At 44.6% G+C, this 21,053-nt stretch overlaps 1 protein-coding gene across 1 annotated transcript in view; it reads right to left on the reverse strand.

The window, feature by feature from the left end:
* Window positions 1-21,053, reverse strand: part of MYO15B (myosin XVB) — a 721,855-nt gene that overhangs the window by 280,765 nt on the left and 420,037 nt on the right. Inside the window, exons 20-21 of the mRNA XM_069654768.1 lie at window positions 19,037-19,319; window positions 2,779-2,894 (exon numbers count right to left, since the gene is read on the reverse strand). Of these exons, the coding sequence (XP_069510869.1) occupies window positions 2,779-2,894; window positions 19,037-19,319 (399 nt within the window). The remainder of the gene's footprint in view (window positions 1-2,778; window positions 2,895-19,036; window positions 19,320-21,053) is intronic.

The following is a 21,053-nucleotide window of genomic DNA, read 5'->3' on the forward strand; positions in this document are numbered from 1 at the left end:
TGGTTCTCACAGCTTCTGATCCTGAGGAGCTTAGAGAATGAGGCCTTCCTATCCTAAGGAGCTGTCACTTTGAAACTCCCTACGTCAGAGGAGATCTGATTATGTACCCACCTAGTTTGAGAGGCTCTGAATCTGTGACCTAGTCTGATGACATGCTCCCTGAATGTTTGGCATCTCACTTAAACCTGCCAGCGTCGTCATGGGAAGGGATGCCTTTGATCTTTCATTGGCTATCATTAAGTCAAGTTAAATGTTTATTTTAAGACTGGTAGACAAAGATCATCTACGGTCTCCAAAAGATGTTACAATATTGATTTTGGTCATCAGTACATGACCACTTATATCATTGAACAAACGTAGCGTCCCAACAGCTCGTCAAGGACTTGGCTTCCTGAATCTTACGGGTTTCCATCCAGCTTTTTCCCGCACCATGAAGAATCAGAAGAATCCCTGGCTGGGTAGGCAATGGGGAACATGAAACATATCCTGCCATCCTACATATGGCTTGTTTGCAGATAATCTTCGATGGCTGCTTTTATCCCTGGACTTCTCTCTCTCTAGCCACGCCCTGAAAACAATAAGAGGGGAAAGCTCCAATCTACTGATCTCATCAATATAAAAGAATATAAAAAGACTTGGTATGCTAATGTTCTGGGTAGGAAAATGCATTGAGCCACTTGGACTAACAAAGACATACTTTAAAACGAGAAAATGATTAGGGAGGAAAACATGATTTCCCCTAGGACATTACAAAAGAAATGTGGTACTCCTACCTGGGATCTGTGGAAGTATCTACATCTGCACTACAAGGACGTTGCTCTCATTCCTGCCTCCAGTCTCTGGATGCACCCATGACCATAATGCTGCATATCCTCTTATCTGAAGCTACCATGGACATATCTGCTGCTATGCTTTATAAATCCGTTTTCAAAAAAGGTATCAATTGCTTTTGGAAGAGTAAACAGGACTGGGAGGAATAGCTGGGGATTTCACAATGTTGCAGTTACTGGTGGAAATTCCCAAAGAACTCAAAGTGAGCCTCAACATGGAAACCCAAAGCTCTTCTGTGCCAAGACACCAGCTGTTGGAGGTGTAGACAATATTGGGCAGACATGTCGTGCATGATGTATTCATGTTTGAATGTTATCCATATGCTAGATTCTGGAAAAAGAAATCTGTGGTCGTCCGTGGCCCTGTTCTTGAGTTGTGATCCTCAGGTCTGGCGAGTAGAGAGAAGAACTAGCTAGCGAGCGAATCTGACACAGAGCTGCCGAGTAGCAACCAGGACAAGACTAGAATGCCAGCCAGACTCTGGGAGCCAGGATGATATGATGAGCAGAGAGGCGATATCAAATGCTGGCTCCTGGATGGATGCCAGTGACAAGATTGAGAGACAGGGGTACACACCACGTGGCAGAGGGGGAATGTTCTGGGCCAGAACCCAAGAGATAAAACCATTGAATACAGAAATGGAAGGGGGAAAGGCTGGACGTTGCAAATTGAGGTCAGAGTTCCTAGCACGCATTGCCAAAGCAAACACAAGGGGAAATGCTCTCTTTCAGAACTTAAGGTCAGAGGGCTTGGAGCACTTTCAGACAGTCAGCACCAGGGACAAATCTGCACATGGAAACTTAGAGTCAAAGTCCCTCAAGAACACTAAGGACCTGACATTGAAGAGAACGAGAACTACTGCATGCTGGAACTTTGAGTCAAGAACTACTAGATGAACAATTGAACACTGGGATCAGAGGTTTAAGATCCCATAAAGACATTGAGAATGAGGACGATTGTGAAACTCCACAGTCAAGTCAAGTCTAGAGAACCAGACCACCTGACAATGTCAACTTTTCATGTCACAGATCTAATCATCCCTGAACATTATGTTCTGATTCACATCTTTATTTCTTTTAGTTTGCCAAACTGTGCCTTTTTGTTTACTTGTATAGGTTCCTCTTCCTTTCGGAATGTGCTCTTCTTTTATTGAATCAATTATGCACAGAAATAACTATTGTGGTTAGTGTGCTATTGTTATCTGATATTCTTTTTTCTGAAATGTTAATTATAAAACTGAAATACAAAACATGTTTTATAAATAGGGAACTCAGAATTCCCAGCCTGCTGGTGAATATTTATTAAAAGCATGAGGATTGATTAGAGCCTCAGGGCTGACAGTATATTCCATTCGTTGGTACAGCACTGATGTGTCCTGTTAACACAACCATCCAACTCTGTTACCATGATCAGGGATAAATGATGAGAGAGGAATGGAGAAATGGAGACTGAGTATCCAAGAGGCATTTCTGCCACAATGCCTAAAATATTCCTGCGTCCTCAGGTGCAGGTCAGCATTGTTCAAAAACACAGTCAAGAAGAGCAGCTCTGCAATTGTATTAGGCAGGGGTGTTGCTAGATCTGGAAAAGATCCAGGGCTACGGTAATTTTGGGACTATCGGGACTGGGGGTTAGCTAGCCTTTTTGGTTGTACCCTATAGCTTCTATCCAGGGCTACAACCAAAAGACCCGGGGCTATACCCCCTCACACTCCCCTAGCAACGCCTCTGGTATTAGGCGTACTGATGGACCAATACTAGGATGATGAAGTAGTCCTTGACATGGAGGTTCTTAAATGAAGCAGGAATTGAAGGCTCCTGTCGTAAGAGGGCTGGTTCCTCGCCCACCCCCAGGAAGACTTCAAATGAAGCGTGGGGTTCCTGCTAACAAGTGATGTTCTGCCGCAGACACCTCCCCACCCACCGCAGTGTTCCCAAGCCATTTTACCTCTTTGCGCAGGAAGATCTTCCAATCCACGTTGGCATAGGAGAAGTAGACACTAGCAGAGAGCTTGCAGAGTAGTGACTTGAGCCCAGTGTCGTCAGTCATGGAGCGAGCAGAGCCTGGTAGATAGGAGCAGAGAATTAATTTCATAGAATTGGAGAGTCCTATGCACATATAATGGCTACCCCAGGGTGGCATTCCTATAGAAAACCTTCTCCAAATAACTGAGACCTCCTCTGATGGTAGTGCATTTCACTGCTGCAATCCACTTTTGTAAGGGGCAACAGCACCCATGCATTATTCCCATCTGTTATCAAGTTTCTGTTTCTCCAAGAGATTGCAAGAAATCGATAATCAGGCTTCTTACCGTGCAAAAAATGGATTTTCTACAAATATGTAATGTGATAGGTGAAGCATGTTGTATGAGAGCCATGTCCATTAATAGAGACCCATTCTTGCTCTCCTCTGCATGTTTAGTGCAAGTAACGGTCTCTCATGCCTTTTCTGAGATTATTTCCATAGTTCAGAGCATGGCCGGATGGGACTCCCTATAGCCGTCCTAGGGGGACTCAGGAGGTACAATGTCAGGGTACTTGTGATTTGGGAGTAAGTGTGTAAGTCATATGAATTGGGTCTTAAAACCACTGTTCAAATGTGATAATACTTTTGCACTGGGAAGTGATTTTGGCAGCAGAGCCAGAGTACTCTTAAGCACAGGAGAGATATTAACATCCAGACACTTCACCCACACTGCAGCAGATGCTCTTAAAATCCTGAGCTCTACCCTGATCACACTTTTCCCCCCGGCAACATGCTGCCCTGTCTGGTAAATATACACTTGCTGTGCCAAATGAATGTGGCACAATGGAAAAAGGTTATGGAGCATACACATTTCTATAGCTTTACCCACACCTGAGCCGTGCGAACACTATCTGCCTCATTCCGAGTTTGGTGACGATTCGGCAGTAAATCGGCCAAATTACCAACAAAATCAATTATCGCTACTCAGTCCTGTGCATTTATCAAGGGATTCTGATTGCTGGCGTGGCGGTGCCAGTCCCCATTGTTGGAGCCCATAGGAGTCGATGGGGACTTTGGAAGATTTACCGCAAGCAGGAATTCGGTCACGGTAAATGTGCTGATATTTGGCATTAAAGTGGAGGATTTACTACCAGCACCTTAAAGGAGGTAAATCCTCCAATTCAAGGCCAAACTCATAATTTGGTGGATCGGTAATAACAGCGGTAATTCCTTTACCACCCAAAAGGTGGTAGTAATGGAATTACCATCAATTCTTTACCGCACCACTGAACCTGTAATGAGGCCCATGAACACTGCTTGTCTAAAGTGAGTTTCTGGGGGTTTAAGTGCCCTGTCGTGCTCTATGGGTTGATGATAGGGTCAACCATGGGAGCCAGTTGCTGCCACCTGCTAAGTGATGCAGGGGACAAGGGTAGATTGGGGAGGATCCCCAGGGCAACCCCATCTGTGAGCTCGGCAGGGACTTGTCAGAAGGGAAGCCTCGACAACATGGCGCCTTTAAGGAGGTTAGGGCTGCCAGTAGAGGTACAGAGATAAGTGTAAGGAATACTTGGGGGGAAAAAAACCATTGTACCAATCAGAATGACGAATTAATGATGCTGTATGATTGCTGATGCATGTGTTTGAATGTGAGAATTAATGAAGAATGATGTTGTATTAATGCTTATGTGTGTGTTAATGTGAGAGTGATCTTCATTACTCCTAGATAAGGTTATCTCACAAGTAAGTACTGGGACGAGGAAGAGAGACATGGTGGTAATGTGACAGTGAACGAAGAATTAATTATGTAGTATGAATGCTACTGTGTGTGTGTGTATGCGCGTGTGTGAATCTGAGAATGAAGAATGAATGGTGCCTTAGTAATGCTAATGCGTGTGCGTGATTGGAGGGTGAATGAAGAATGAATGATGCCGTATGAATGCTGATGCGTGTGTGTGAATGTTAGGGAGAGAAGAATGAATGATGCCGCATGAATGCTGATGCGTGTGTGTGAATGTTAGGGAGAGAAGAATGAATGATGCCGTATGAATGCTGATGCGTGTGTGTGAATGTTAGGGAGAGAAGAATGAATGATGCCGTATGAATGCATGTGTGTGTGTGAATCTGAGAATGAATGAAGAATGAATGATGCCATATGAATGCTGATGCATACATAAGAATGAATGCTGTATGAATGATCATTGATGAATGTGAATGTTGTGTGTGCCAGCTGGGCAGGAGGCCTCTTATTGGGACGAGGAAGGGTAGGAGGGTAGCCAGTAGGACTTTTCTTTTAATTATTGGTGAGATGAATATTTGTCCAAACTGGACCCACCGAACTGGTGTGTCCAGGTTGGACAAATATTCACAGTGATATGGTATTTTATTTTACTTGGCATCAAGGGTGAAGGCAGCATGGTGAGTGTGCCTACGTGGTACTGGTCCACACTGGTGGGTCCAGTCTGGACCTATTTTCTTACTGTGGCATGGTATTTGATACTGCTAAAGCCAACATGAGAATGCTCTTATACGGCAATACTGGCATATATTGGTGCAGTCTCCATATACATGTATGGGCACAGATAACTTGAACATGCTTTTATACTTGCATATATTTTGTGCAAAGGCATCCTGACAATTAGGCGCTCCTGTGCTATGTTGAGGACTTACATCTGCCAGATTCTATGATGTGTTACCCTACAAAACCCATTGCAAACTGTTGTTTTTAACCATTTGTTTTATACAAAGTGTGCTGAAATGCACGATTTTAACACAATATTTAAAACAGTATTCATGGGGAGAGAACCGTCCGAATCCCTGCTGCTTGCTTCAGGCTCCCTTGCTATGCTCGGTCGCTCCAGCCTATACCAGGGAATCAGTTTACGTCCCTCCAATTTCAAAAATTCCCCAGCCACCACTGCTGCCAGTCCTCCTGAGAAGGAACAAGAAAACCTGTGACTGAGCGTAACATCAGTCATGAGCTGGTGGGAGGATGTTTTGAAAGCAGAGTGAGTAGGAAGGGCGAGCTCACGGTACAGTGTACTCCGTGCATCAAACAGAGGCATTTGAAAACCCAGAATAAATGAGAGCTTGCAACACAGGTGTGATTGATTGTGTCTGGAACCACCCTTCAGTAAGTGGGCTGCACTGCTCTGCAGTTTCTGAAAAGAAGCTTCACTGGTCCCAAATATATGACATTTCCATAATCAGTTGCAACACACTAAGTTCATTATTGCTGTTGTTCTGCTGGGAGGTTCCATGTACAAAGTACTTAACAGGTGTAGATAGCAGTATCCTGTCTAAACCACTTGGACAATCTGTGGGACCAAAATCAGATCTTTGTGAATAGTTAATAGTCACTTTTAGGTTCTTAACCACACCCTCGCACTCTTTCCCCTCAATCCCTTTTTCATCGGGAGAACCTGGCTTTCTTACTTTGGGAGGGACGGTCTATAGAGGAATGGGGACATTGGACTAGCAGTACAGTAGTCAATACAGCAAGTAACTTTTCTTTACTCCTACATCCCGTTCCCTTTCCTCCATACTTATGGGAGAGCATAAAGCACAACTCTATCTCAGGGAGAATGGAATTAAACTGTTGCGAAAATGTTTCTTAGGACTGCCTGTCCAAATTGGGCATCAGCCCTGGTGCTGGAATCCAGCAAGTAGTGTTTGCAAAAAGATGGAGAGGCCATGTTGCTGCTTTGCATATGGCCTCTCAGGGCACATGTTGTGGAGAGGCTACTACTGTACTCTTTGCTCTAATGAAATGGGCATGCAGGCCTTAAAGGAGATGCAAGAAACATATCCATATCGCAACAGTAGCTTTAGCCGCCTGTTTGCCAGGATGTACCCCACCAAACATGACATATAGTCTGCCCTAAGACCTGTGAGGTCTAGTGCTCTGAAGATAGAACCTCAATGCTCTCCAAACACCTAAGCCATGCAAAAGTCGATGTGATTCATATTGTAGATTTGGGAAAACTATGGGTTTTGAAATCTCTTGAGTTATGTGAAAATTCTATACCACCTTGGGTAAAAAAAGGGTGTGTCCGTAGGACTTTCTTGTCTCTGTGAAACGTGAGTGAAGGTTCCTTAATGGGCAGGGCTTGGAGTTTGCTGATACAGTGGGCTGAAATAATTGCCACTAAAAAAGGCAGTCAAACCCAGAGGAATGGGCAGACTTTTGTCATAAGTTGTTTAAAATGGTAGTAGGTCTACGACGAGTGCCGAAAACATGGAAAACAGCAATAATAGTTCCCATATTTAAAAAGGGCTCAAGGTTGGAACCAAGTAACTACCGACCCATCGCTCTACTAGATGTAATAGGGAAACAGTTTGCTAGCCAACTGTTGAAACAACTAACAACATGGATCAGCAACGCGAAAGTAGCCGACTTGAGACACACTGGTTTCATTAGAGGTGTGGGTTGTAGTCTGAACTTATTCATTCTTAACTTGAATAAAATGGAGGCCAGAAGACAAAAAACAACAATATATATTGCATTCATTGATCTGGCCCACGCGTTTGATGGAGTAGACAGAGAAATTATGTAGGAGAAAATGAAACAAAAAGGGTGTCCGCCAAGTTTGATGGCTGCAATAAAGGCACCCTACTCGGAGACGTCGGTCCAAGTATGATTAGATCAAAGAGGGCACATTACTGCACCCATATCTACTAATCGTGGTGTTAAACAGGGTTGCCCTCTGGGAGCAACTCTTTTTAACTTCTTCATATCTGATGTGGGGGCGACGTTGAGCACTGTAAAATCTTTTCCCCCTAAAATCAATGAAGAGCATATAAACATGATCTTATATGCTGATGATATTGCAATCCTGGATTGTACGCCAATTGGACTTCAGAGTCTTAAAGACTTACACGGAAGACAATAAGATGGAGATTAACATCCAGAAAACAGAGATCCTAGTATTAAAAAACGTACAAGGCCCCGGTAAGCAAAAAGTGGCCCGTAAATTTCAATGGAAGATGGGTAATGATATACTCAAAGTCATCTCTGAAACCAAATATCTGGGAATCACCATAAGTGCGAGCATCTGTGATGAACCAATAGTGAAAAGGCTGGTGTCCAAATGCAAACAGCTTGCGGCGCAAGCTGTAAAACTCAACGCAAAATATGGAAAGTTCTCAATGACGCCAGTGGTGCGTTTCTACAGAAACAAAATCATACCGACATTAACATATGCAGCGGAGACTTTGTTTCGAATCAATCAATAATTTTGGGCAAGATGCGAACACGTCATTTGGCGAGGAATCCTCAAATTACCAAAAGGTTTTCCTACGACCTGTATGAGGTACGAACTAAGCTTATCATCAATGGGGGTAATTACCACATGGAATGCTTTAAACCTCTACAGAAAAATTGTGGGTGATGGTAATATCCCACAATTTGACATCTTAAAACAAAAGAAAGAGCAGGAAAAAGGATGCTCTTTTTAAAACCTGGAAAGGATCTTGCAAAGTCATCTTAAACCAGTTAAATACCAATTCACAAAACTCTGGTGCAGAACCCTGATCCAGTAAACAAAAAAAAACTGCTAATACAAGACTGGATTGAAGCACAAGAAAACAGAAGACAACACCAAAGAATGAAAAATAAGCAAAGAAACTAAATGAACTCCCGAAATATATGACACAATTCCCCTGTAAAAAAAAGGAGGAGAATATTTATGTACTTTAGATTTAATGAATGGGAAACCAAGGAGACGTTGTATCAAAGAGGAGGGAGGCCTCAAGAGGATCCTACATGTTGTTTTTGTAACTCCCGGGAGGAAACGATGAAACATTTGGTACTCTTTTGTCCTATCCTGCAAGACGATGGAACAAGGTGCTTGGGGAAGGAATTAAATAAATGCTCCACATACACTGCAGATGAATGGTGGAGTGCCATGCATCTAGGAGAAAGGAACAAACTAACTTTTGCATTGACAGCATTCTTAGAGGAGATAGCAAGACACTTGGAAACAAAAAGGGTTGAGAGAATGCAAGCTCAATAAGAAAATAACTTAAGAAAAAGACTAGAATAACAAACTGTGCATTTTCTTGGGAAAAGTTTATATACACATGGAAAGGCATGATAATATTCCTGCTAAGATTGCTGTTTTTGATTCTGTTTGTTTTTAAAGGTTTGTAATAAACTAAAGAAAAAGGCAGTCTTGCAAGTGACCAGACGTACATTAATTGTCATTATTGGCTCGAAGGGCTTATGTGTTAGGGCCGTCAGGACTATGTTCATATACTAACTCAACATAGGGCTCTGTGTTGGAGGGAATAGAAGGACATGTCCCCCGAAATGTCATTTGATTGCTGGGTTAGCAAATGAGAATAGCCTGGCCTTATTTGAGATGAATGCCCCTATAGCCTCTGGATATGTTCTGTAAGGAGAGACATGGGTCCTTGTCTGAACAAGGCTCGTCAAGAAGGAGAGGATATAGTCTATGGATACCTGAAGAGGATCTTTTGACTTCCCAAAATCCAATGGAAAACAGCCATCTTCTTCTATATTGTGAAGGAGGGGAAGGTTTCCCGGAAGCCCCCATCAACTCAAGATTATTGTCCAATAAAACCAAGTGGCCATAGGTCAGTGGCTTAGGTGCCATAGTGCCAAGGAAAGTGATTGTGGGCAGGGTTATAGCACCCCTCATACCCTTGCTTGTGCTTCGGGTCTGGAAGGAGAGGAAGAAGGTTGTTCACCTGTCATAAACAATAGGTCTAAGAACCAATGCCTTTGTGGTCCAGTGGGGGTGAGGGCTATCTCCCGCTCACCTTCCAAAAGGCGTAATGGTGACACTTGCTGTTCAGCTCCATTGTGAATAGATCCACCGGGCGATGATCCTTGGAGGTAAAGATCTCCCGGAGGACCTGCTCGTACAACTCCCACTTGTAATTGGTGAAGGATATCCTGCTTAACTCATCTGCCTGAACATTGTCTCTTCACGCCAGATGAGCAGCCTCTATGTCTATGTTGTTTGTCAGTATCCACCCCCATAAATGCACCACTAGAGAGCAAAGCTTCACTGATTCGGTTCTTCCTTGTCTGTTGATGTAAACATTGGCAATACATTGCCCTTGAATATCACAGCACTGGAGTTTTCTATAACTGGCAAAAAAAACTTGATAGGCTGGATAGGCCGCTTTTAACTAATAGAAAGGTATGGGCTCCTGGGAATCCTTCACCTTTTATACTTACCGGCTCCAGTGACCTTCTATGTCTTACCTGTGTATCCTGTGAGTCCAGGGCACTACACGTTGGGACCCGAGGACCCTGGGTTTGCATGGGGCTGGGGCGGGGCTGCTAAAGGCCCTTTATGCACTGTTTCTCTTTTTATTCAGCTCCTCGCCTGTATCCGGCATGAAAAGTTCCAACCCATCGAATGGCTGATCCATAATTTGCTTCTGATCTTTCCAGAAATTGAGGTTGGCCACTGTCATGACTGCTTCCGCATTGGCGTGCCTGAAGCTCAGTTCAGAGACTTGGTAGACATTTTCCCTGCATTTTCGGGAAGAAAAAGACACTGGGCTCATTACAAAGTGGTCGGTGTGGGAAATAACATGCCAGTGATAATGTTTACTGGAAATAACGGTGCCGGTAATACCAGGGAAATCCCCCCATGGAGTACAATTGGACTCCACAGAATGGGGTTTTACAACCATTGCCTCCACTTGTAATCCAGTAGTAATACCGCTGGACCAAGTGGCAGTAACGTAATACAGTTTGGTGGTATCTGGGAGGTGGCTCATCAAGAACAATGTTTCCGCCGGGAGGGATCTGTAGCTCGTGTCCACCCTTTTTGCGACTAGCTAAAACCAAGGCTGTTTTTTGCCAAATTGTTATCATTTCAACCACCAGGTCAGGTTGAAGGTGTATTCCTGAACTTTCCTTAGCTTTCCTCGAGGGGACTGATGAGAGGACTCCTGGGTCCGTTTGTGGACTTTCTGTAACTAGAATTCCCAGGTATTCTAGAAGGCCTTGAACCCTGTCGTGGAATGGTTTAACAGACATGGGCACTTCCTCAGTGTCTTCTGACCATCATGGTTGTCTGCAGTCTCATCATCTGGGGCACCAGGAGGAAGAGGAGGTAGAGGAGGATATTTTGGAAGTGGAGTTGAAACAGACCCAATGGGTTGAGAACCCATGGCCTCTGCTGTCAATATCTGTGGAGCAGCATGGAGGTTCTGAGGACACACCGGCTGAGGAGTGGGAACCAGCACTTCCTTCATGAGGGACTTAGAATATTGCCCCATAGGTCTTGAGTGCATTAACTCTTGAGTAGAAGTCCCTGGTGAGGATATCCGGCCCAATTGCTGGTGGGCACAGAGAGAGGAGGAACACAGTATCCGCTCACACTGGGTGACCATTCAACCTAGGAGGAAAAGGACAGGAGAAGTAGTATGCTCCAACGCAGCAAGAGATGCTTCACCTAGAGAATGGCCAGAATCTGATCCAGAGACTGTGATAGCTGTGGTATGGTGAGCCATGGCCTGCAGTGAGTGGGATATTATCTTGAGCACTGTATAGGCCATGGTGTATTCTGAGGTAATCTAAGGAGCACGGCATACTGCTGCAGACTTTTCCGGGCCGTCAGTGTTTGCCCAGTGAGCAGAGTGGGGGAGGTCACTGGACATTGTCTGGTATGAGGCGAAACGCTCTTAGAGACGAAGTCCCTGGTACAAGCCAGTATAAGTCTCAGCAGAGACCTTCGGGCACACCTTGGTAACATGGTGGCTATTCACAATAGCACCTGAAGGAGCCCTCGCTCCTTCAGGAGCTTCAGCTAACTCCATGAAGAATGTGACCTGGGCCGGATGGCAAAGTAAAAAAGAGCTGTACTCAACATCTTGTACTTGATGTAGTTCTTGAGGTGATTTGGAGTTGTCGTCTAAAGGATGTCCTCACACCATATCAGTCGACTTCTGAGGGATTTGGAAAAAAGTGTGCAACAGAGCACACAGGGGTCCCAGCAATGAAGCAGGTCCAAACACTCCAAACAGAGAGTGTGAGGGTCCGCCATCGTGAAAGACCTGTGACAGCTGGTGTACACAGCATAAAATGGGAGGGAACAAGGAGAGAAGTGATAAAAAAATGTAAGTTACTGAGGGGAATCGGTGAAAGAAAAACAAAAAAAAGACTGAGAGTTGTGTCCAGTGTGTGATGCAGAGAAGGGTACTGGTGGAAAGGAGCCCAAGATTTGTGGGTTCATGGTGTGGTTGCTCTACAAGCACGTGACCCACTACCACGTTCTCTCTAAATTCTTAAAGAGGAAGCATATTTGGGCTTGCTTTGGCTCCGGTCCCATCTCAACTCTGCAGCAACTCCCAAAAGTATGGAGGAAAGGGGACGGGGCTTGGGAGTACTCATTTTTCCACACAGGTACAGAAGGAGAGGCAACCAGTCTGAAATAGGCCCAGCAGACCTCAAATGAAAGGTTAGAGCCCAGAGTTCGATACCTAAGAGGCCAGTCAGAGCTGGTCACAGAGGAAGCACAATGCCCACTACAGACAATAAGGATCAACGGTGGCAGGGGTCGGGAGGGGTGAGGTCTTCAAAATCCTAAAGCTCCCAGATTTAGGGGATCCCTGGGAATCAGACCAATTACTGGATCAGCAACCAGGTGCACAGGGACATGTACTCACAGTGCTGGTTGATGTAAATTTAGCCCAGGGATGGCAGGTGCACAGGTGAGCTTGGGTATAAGGTTTTGGTTCCGCTAGCGGCTTTCAGGGTTCCTAGTGGCGTGACTCAAACCCAGAACCCAGCAAGGTTCCTGACGAAGAAGGCCTACTTAGATCATCATGTCAGGAAGACCAGGAGGAACGCTCTTCTTTTGGCACTTGGGCTAGATGGACATTACAAGAGGTCCAGCAAATGCAGACGTGGAAAGGTTTAGCAAGGAAAGCCAGTCCAGCCAGCCAGGAGGCTAGGAAGAAGCAAAACAAGCTCCGTAGATGGGATTCCATCACCAGGGAGGAGTAGAATGCAAGGATAATGGTGCCAAGGTCCATCCAGTATGGCCAAACCAAGATCTTCAGCAGCAGCCCCACTTCCAGGGTCTCCCACAGATAATACATCTGATTAGAAGCTGGCGTAAGCCAGCCCACCAATCACCCTCCAGGCGGCACTCAAATATTTTGGTGGCCAGATAGTTAGTTTGGCCCTACAAAAATATGAAACTCGCATGGATACAGATTCAGAAGCCTGGAGCAAGGGTGCCCTTAGGAATTAGGATGTGCCCAAATGAGCGGAACACCTAGGCCATCATGTCACCCTCTGCGCCACCTGACTCACTAGACGCTGTCCAGCGCTCTCCACCTCGCCATTATGTACAGCTGTACCACTCCTCTGTGCCCCTCTGTATCCTACCCCTGCTGTATATCTGTTTGGTTGTTACCTCTGAAAAGCACTCCGTTATGCATATGTACTGTTGTATACCTCTGTAAAGCGCTGCGTTACTTCTTCTGCGCTCAATAAATATTGTGATAATAATAATAATAATAATAATAATAATAATAATAATCAGCAAAATCGCCATTTTGGTCCTGCCTCATGGTTCTTACAGATAATTGAATAGTTGCATACAAAATGGGCAGAAGCAGTGCTTAAAAATAATATTGTACCATAATCTCTAACGTATAGGCTCATTGGGCTACTAATGCAGTAAATGTGGCTAATACCTTGGTGTAGCCACAACCAAATTACAGTTGCTTCCAGTCTACTCCACAAAACACTTTTAGTGTGATAGTCACCATGGGGACAACATGTGGTACTGAAAAAGCACCCCTGTCCTGGAACCCAGTTGGGGTACTAAAGACATTAAACCAGAAAAGTGTTGCAGGGATAGGACGACTTTAGAAGAAGAAATGTTGAAAATCCATGGAAGGCAGCAAACACTTTCAATGACCCAGTACGCTACAGAGTGAGAACCCCAAAAATTGAATTTCTTCACAAAATTCCAATTTCAGATGGCCACAGGGCCGTGTTAGAGGATTAGGTGCTCTGCCCACGAGTAGCACTGCTTGTGATGGGTCGATTTATTTAATATCTGTTACCCATCTATGTATCCAGAGCGAGAATGCAATGCCTAAAAGCAGGGAAATTGTCTGGGTTTGTGAATCAAGACACTTCAAGAAGGATTTGTGAGTCATCCACATAAGACAAATGTTAAAGAAAATAGGTGTAATTGCAGTGCCTCGTGGGAGCCCACAGCTGGCTGGAGAAGAAACTTAAGAAAAAAGGTGTGCACAGGCCGATAAAAAGGGCTTGAACCATGCAAGAACCTCGCCTAAGACACATATATATTACAATCTAGAAACTAAGGTTGGTCATGGTGTTGAAGGTTGCAGACAGATGCGGTGGTACCAGTGTGCCCGTTCTCCACCACGCATTTGCCATCCTAGGTTTTGTAAGCAGTGAGGATGGGTTGGCGCCCCAGGGTAGGCAAACTACAACACATTTCAGTGTGTTAGCAGAGTAGGGTAGGTGGGAAAAGGGACAGAGGTTGCCTGGAGCATCTGGTCCAAGGACCCTCATTTATCTGGGCCTAGTGTAGAAGAAACAGAAAAAGGGGTTCCCTGCCTTTTTCCACATCAGGCCCATTCTGCAATAATTTCCCTCACAGTCTGATGCCAAGGATTTAGCAGGTGTAATATATGGGATTATACACCCCGCTACCATACATTATAAGGATATTGCAAGTCACCAAAGTGTTTCGGGACCAAATAGAAGAACGAGGTCGAAAGTTGAGTTCCTTTATAAGGTCACAGAACTACAAGGTGACTTGGAATATCCTTTTTATGTATGGTAAGTCATATTTTATTCCTTGTAATATATGGTCACGCACTGTGCTCGTCTCTTGCTTAATATAATGTAAGAGATCTCATATTTGCTAATCAATATAGAATCTGTTTGGATTTAAAAAAAGCAAAAATGCAGCCCCTGATGTGTTGCAGAAAAATAGTTCAAGCAGTTTAATAAAATGTATTGAAAACAACTTTATAAACAGTTCAATGTCAATTGCAGGCTGCAATGTGTCACAGAAAACTACTCTGCAAGCAAGGAATTTGAAAAGCTTTTCAAGGCTTTTATTTAGTGCTACAACAACAGCTGAAATTCTCTCTGCTGGCTCAAGCAGAAGGCATTGTGATGTCACAACGGAAGCTTAATAACTGATTACAGAGCACTTGTGATGTCAATTTCTTATTCCAGGACAGTTGTGATGTCACAACTAGCCTGTAATAAGAACATTATTTGAGACCCAGTGATTTCATCTCTGAAAATAAACATTGAGGGGGAAATGATATATTTTTTAAGCCACTATCCAACAATTTCCCCAAATAGTCTAGAACTGGAGTTTGTCCATATAATTGCACCAGTCCTAAAATAAGTTGGGAAGGGTGCTTAGTGGTTTACAAAAAATATATAGTTTACCCCTCAATGTTTATACCAGTGATGAAATTACATATAACCCATTATTTTCAGGTTTGTATACAGATTTTTCAGGCTGACATGTATCATAATAGAGTTATGCCTCAATAATTAGGGCTTTGTAATGACAGCAGTAATTTTGGAGAGGTATTCAGTCTCCAGGTTTGTAAATATCACACTATTAGTACTCCACTTTGCATTTTACAATTTTTAGACTGGATCAGAGAAGATGTGACCAGGCTGCTTTGTGAGGCGAGTTACTTTCACCTCTTAATTAGATAATTGGGCATACTAAGTTGAGAACTTTGACTAACTATAATGCAAACGGATATGCAGACAGGCCACAATGGCATTAGAGCTGTGTATTCAATGGGATTTGTGGCAGCAGGCAACTGCATATCCACTAAGGCAGTGTCTAATTTACTCAGGTTTATTAATACTCAATCCTGGTAATAATATTATAGAAATTATAGACAGAGGTAAGGGGGATGGTGGATGCTAGAGCAGAACTTTATTTTTGGAGTTTTCCAGACTTCCATGCTTGTTCTGCTTTATTTTTGTGACTAGAAGGACTTTTACTGAAGTAGCCCTGTCACTGATACCCTTTTCTAAAGCGCTCCCCTTAGCAGGCCTATATCACAATGCGGGGAGGGGTGCATTTTAACCACCCTATTTCGGTCTCACAGCGATTTCATCACTGTGGAAGTGTATTAAAGAGTAGGCTGGTGGCAGGGCTAACTTAGTTTTGGTTATGCATTATTTGTAACCATTTGTACCACAGTAGTAGTCCAATGAACCTATGTGGTAGTCATTGGGCTACTAATGCACTTAAGTCCTGCTTCAGGCCATTTCGTTTTGCAGCATTTTTCTGTCTGTGAGGCTGACAAGGCACAACCAAAATGGCTGTTTAATTGACATAGCCTGAGCCACAAACTCACCCTTGGTCTAGATTAAGGGCAGCACAAACTGGTTTAAAGTCCCCAATCACCCAATGTACTGCCAGGTTTCCAGGCATAGTGGTCCTTTTCACATGCCAGGCAATCCTGGGGGAGCTAGAGGACTGTGGTTCAGGAGGGCAGGCAGGGACTCCTCTGATCACCCCGGCCTAATCACAACATTGGACAGTGAAGGGAAGTCCGAAAAATGGCAAGTGGGCCCAACATCAATGGACAAAGACCTGTAAAGAGAATTCAACTTCACAATGGGAGGAGAAAGCCTGCAACAAGCAGATTTATTTTTTATTTTATTTGATTGTTTAAAGCGCAGACTAGCTCGAGTACAGTGGCATGCTGTACACAGTGTGGGTAGCCAGCATTTGGGCTGGCATCTTTTAGCAGTAGCGCAGTACTGTGAGCCAGGGGTGGACTGGGAATAAAAAGAGACCCTGGAAATCATTTTCAAAGTGGCCCGATATTCCAAATTTCCAGCAAGCCCAACCCTTTTCCTATGGGAAAATGTGGAAATAACACACAAAAGAGGCCCAAGGTGCAGAGGCCTACCAGGAAATCTCCAGAGTTCCCTATAGGCCAATCCACCCCTGCTGTGATTTGGTAAATTGTGGGGGCATTGCAAGCCAATACTGGATTTGAGTTCTAGAGGGTGGGTCCATGACAAGAGAAGGATTGTTCGTGTACCATTTTTTTGCAGACAAGTTGCGATTCATGCTTGTTGGTCGATGCGCTGCGCAAGGAGCTTGTGCCACCAGATATTGTGGAGATTAGCTGCCAGGTACGCTGGTGTGCTACTCGTAACTACTTTGTAGATGATACATGTACTCTTGAACAGTATCCTGGACTGGAGAAGAAGCCAATGTAGTTTGCGTGTGATTGGAGTAATTCGGTCAAATTTCTATCCACCCATAATATGAAATGCTGCATCATGGCGGACTGCTTTTAGGCAAGCCAAGTGAGTAACTGGGAGCTACATCACAGCTGCCATCTTAGTTTGTAAGTGGGCCCTATGTGGCTCTATGGGGATACTTGGCGTTCAAAGGAATTCCGGAAACCTTGCCTGTTAACTTCGGCAATCGATTTGATGCTTCTTTCTGACACTCAGAGCCCCTTCTTCTTCCCAGTTCACGCCACTTTCTTCTTCCCGCTTGGACTCAGTCAATGGAGGCTTGCGGCTCGTCCAGTCCGTCTGCTCCTATTTTCTTGGCTGGATCTTTGCTCACTTATATTCTTGAAGCTGCTATATAGAGGCAGCAAGCCAAACTCTTGTTTTTCCCCTAAAAACTATTGACTTTCCTGGGGGATTCTCAGTCCCCCTTTGGGGTTTGTGCCCACTGGGACTTGTGTTTGTGTTACTCCCTCGAATTTGGTCGAACCCCTATTCTTATGAGTGGAGTGAGGGACGAGCTATACATGAAGAGAGCTCTGCTTCCATGAATCTTCCTCAACCCCTGTCTTCACACAGTGACGTCATCTGTGTCTTTACTGATGAGGGTAGTGATGTAACTATGCTTTTCCCTTCCGTGGGCAGTTTGAACTGGAGGAAGCCCTTGGAACCCTGCAATTGTATGTTCTTCAATCATCACAAGTCTTCTTTTGAGGTGTATTATACACACACAGGGAGGTGAGATGGGAGTGACCCTGATAAGAGCGCCTACTGGTGTTCCCTGTGTCTCTGGATATGTCTAGCCTTTGAAGAAGGACAACCAAAGGGAAGCAGTCAGGCCGTAGCAGTGGATCCAGACCAATCCCGTCACCCTCTGGCTACCCCACATCTCCTTGCTACTCTGGCTAAATGGTCCCTTTAGTTAAGGCTGGGTAAGGATCCAAACAACCATGGAGCCTACTGCCCGAGAATACCCGGTAAGGGGATACCAGGTAAGGGGTTACATCTACTTCCTGTGTGGGAGAGTTTGGTGATTTACCTGGGCTTGTGAAGTCCTTAGCTGGCATCTTCCTTTGCTTGTTGTCTGCCTGAGGCCAAACCGCCTCAGGCAGAACTTTTTTCACACCCACAGAGACATTAATCAGCACCACGAAACATGCAAATGGCCAACGCTGCACATTACAAATGATACGTAACATAACATAAATAGTGTTGGGTGTCTTGGACAGTTTTCAAGACCAAACACCCCTTTAGTGCCTACCCTTTAATGAAGCTTGCTACAAGCAGACAATAATATGCCCCATCTCCTGACATCCATCACTTCTAAGAAGCAGCACCAATTACAGATGTTGTGCTTCATACATATATGTCATAACATGCTGCAACATTCTCTTATTGGTGTGATGTTAGTGATTCCCGTGTGCTATGCATGATATGAAACATTATTCTGTGATTAACATGTAATTCTCAACCTTGTATCCTAACCCACAGCAACAATCACCTTCCTTTGCGTCTTCACGCAACATGGGCCGCACACAGTACTTGCCCCCCAACTCCATCTTCCAATCCATTTGATTAACTCCTGCCATCTCATCATGCTGACTTTAATGACCCGCATACAGACAACAAGCTCTGGCAGGTTGAACGCCAACTCCAAGAGAACATTTGAACATACACCACAGACACAGCACAGACTCACCTACTTGTGTTTTTTGAAAATAACATTTTGAAACCAAGATGTCAATGGAAACTGCCTGTCTGTCTCAAACAGACAATCCAAGAGCAGCATGTGTTCTGCTCCCTCAGCTCGCACAACCCACCCACAACCTCACAATTGTTTCTTACAGGACCCAAAGTGCCAAGAGACAATCCAAATAGCCATAGCATAAGACTCAAAAACATAACATAGCTTATAAAACACTAATAGACATGTAAAGAAATGTAAGTTACCTATGGCTTACTTACCGCGGACAGCTGAGTCTCCCAGCGCTGGCAACCGGGACTCGGACGTAGCTGGTAAGAACGGTGGAGGAAAAGGTGGGGCTTCTGGAACAACTGCCTGAGCTGAGGGAACCCTGCTGCCTTGGTTTGGGGGACGCGTAGAAAAGACATTCAGTAGAGGCTGCTGTTTCTCACGGATGGAGTTGGAGGGGGTGGACCCTTTCTTCCCTGGTGGGGGTGGCGCAGGAGGGCCTCTGAAACTGTTTGGAGGCGACGAGGAGTCGTTGGAGTCTGAACTGGGGGACTGCTGTGAAGACACATAAAGAGGAGTCAAGACACTGTGGTGAGAGTCATTATACACACTCTCCATTGGGAATCTGTCATACATTGAATTATTAAAAACAATCCTTCATGTCTAATCAAGGGTTTGATTGTGCTCTGTCTATTCAGTGTGTTATAGTCCGTAGGTTTCTACTATTTACATTGGATTAGCAGCATGGAGAATCATGACCTACACTCGACCTCTCAGTGTTACAGGTTCCATTCTTTAAAAACCACCATTGTTCCACCAGGCGCTATACAATATGGAACCAACTTTGTTCGTTATCCAGAGGGATAGTTTATTGTAGATAAATAGTAGTTTAGAAATGGTGCCAGTCAGTGAAAACACCACTGACCAACAAGCGGTAGCGCTTATCACGTCATTCTAATTCTCCTTCTTTGTGAAGTGGTAAGCTTTATACAAACAGTAACAGCAATTAGAGGATCTTTGTTTCAAATTTATCCAGGAAGGGAAAGATTGTAGATGATCCCTACAAAATCCATTCTTTTGTGTATCAGGTCACAACAACTGACGTGTTGGAAGTTATTCCGAATTCTGAAAGACTTCTAACTCGGGAAATGAAATCGACGGATTTGTTCAGAATTGAACAGATAGTAAAAACATATAAAGCAAGTATGAGACAAATGAATGACCTTCAAAGTCTGTTATAGTTTCTGATAAGATGTAACATGCAAGTAACTCATAGCTTTTTTTTTTATAATATATTTTTATTGGTTTTCTGAACAACAAAGAGCTCTGAAAAAAGATTACATTAGGGCACATGCCCCTATCAACTTCAAACAAAGACCATAACTCTCCACTGCATTCACACTTCCCCCCTCCCCCCTCCCCTCCAAATCCCCCGTCCTGGGGCACAGGCTCCACGTTTCCGTGGATAAGTTCTTCGGGCGGCGCTGACCGGGCAAATAAACAGACGCAATGAGTCAGCTTTCCTTAGAAGCATAAAATAAGTTCAATCCTGAAACTGGTTTCGGGCCGGGTGGAGTGGCCGTATCACCTTTCTGGCTCTCAGTTTGTGCTGGCGAACACCTCCATGAATTGTAACCAGTCGGCCTCAAGTTGCGAGCTTGAGCCATGAAGTGCTGCTGTTAGTTTATCCATAAAATAAATATCCTTGGCCACTGTCACCCATTCTCTCCTCGAGGGGAGCGCTGCTCTCTTCCATGTCCTGGCCCGTGCAGCCCTGGCTGCTAGGAGTAAGGAGTGTGTCAAGTCCGGGAGCTTCTCCCAGTGCTCATCCTTTTGCTGTAGCCCAAATAACAGTGTGAGTGGCTCCAATGGATAGACCCCTTCTCCCGCATCCTTAAGCCAACTGAGCACCTCCGACCAATAATTTGGACCTTCTCGCAGGACCACCACATGTGCCAATAGTTGGCCCTCTCACCGCAACCGTGCCAACACAATGGGACAACGTCTGGGAACATCCTGGAGAGGGTGATCGGGTCATATTGCCACCTATGGAGAAGTTTGATGGCATGTGTCTTGTACTGGCAGGAAATAGATGTCTTGAATGCCCTGCTACATAATTTCCACCAGAGCCCATCCCCAATGTCCCGGCCCATGTCCCTTTCCCATTTCCCTCTAAGACTTTTAATCGATCCCTCACGGGGGATTAAGAGAGCCCCATACAGGAGAGAGATAAGTCCTTTCATTTCCGTGTGGGAGTCTAGGATTTTCTCGACTGGGGTGAGCTTCCTT

This window comes from Ambystoma mexicanum, chromosome 3q (assembly GCF_040938575.1).
Source record: "Ambystoma mexicanum isolate Mex_15411 chromosome 3q, UKY_AmexF1_1, whole genome shotgun sequence".
Classification (NCBI taxonomy): domain Eukaryota; kingdom Metazoa; phylum Chordata; class Amphibia; order Caudata; family Ambystomatidae; genus Ambystoma; species Ambystoma mexicanum.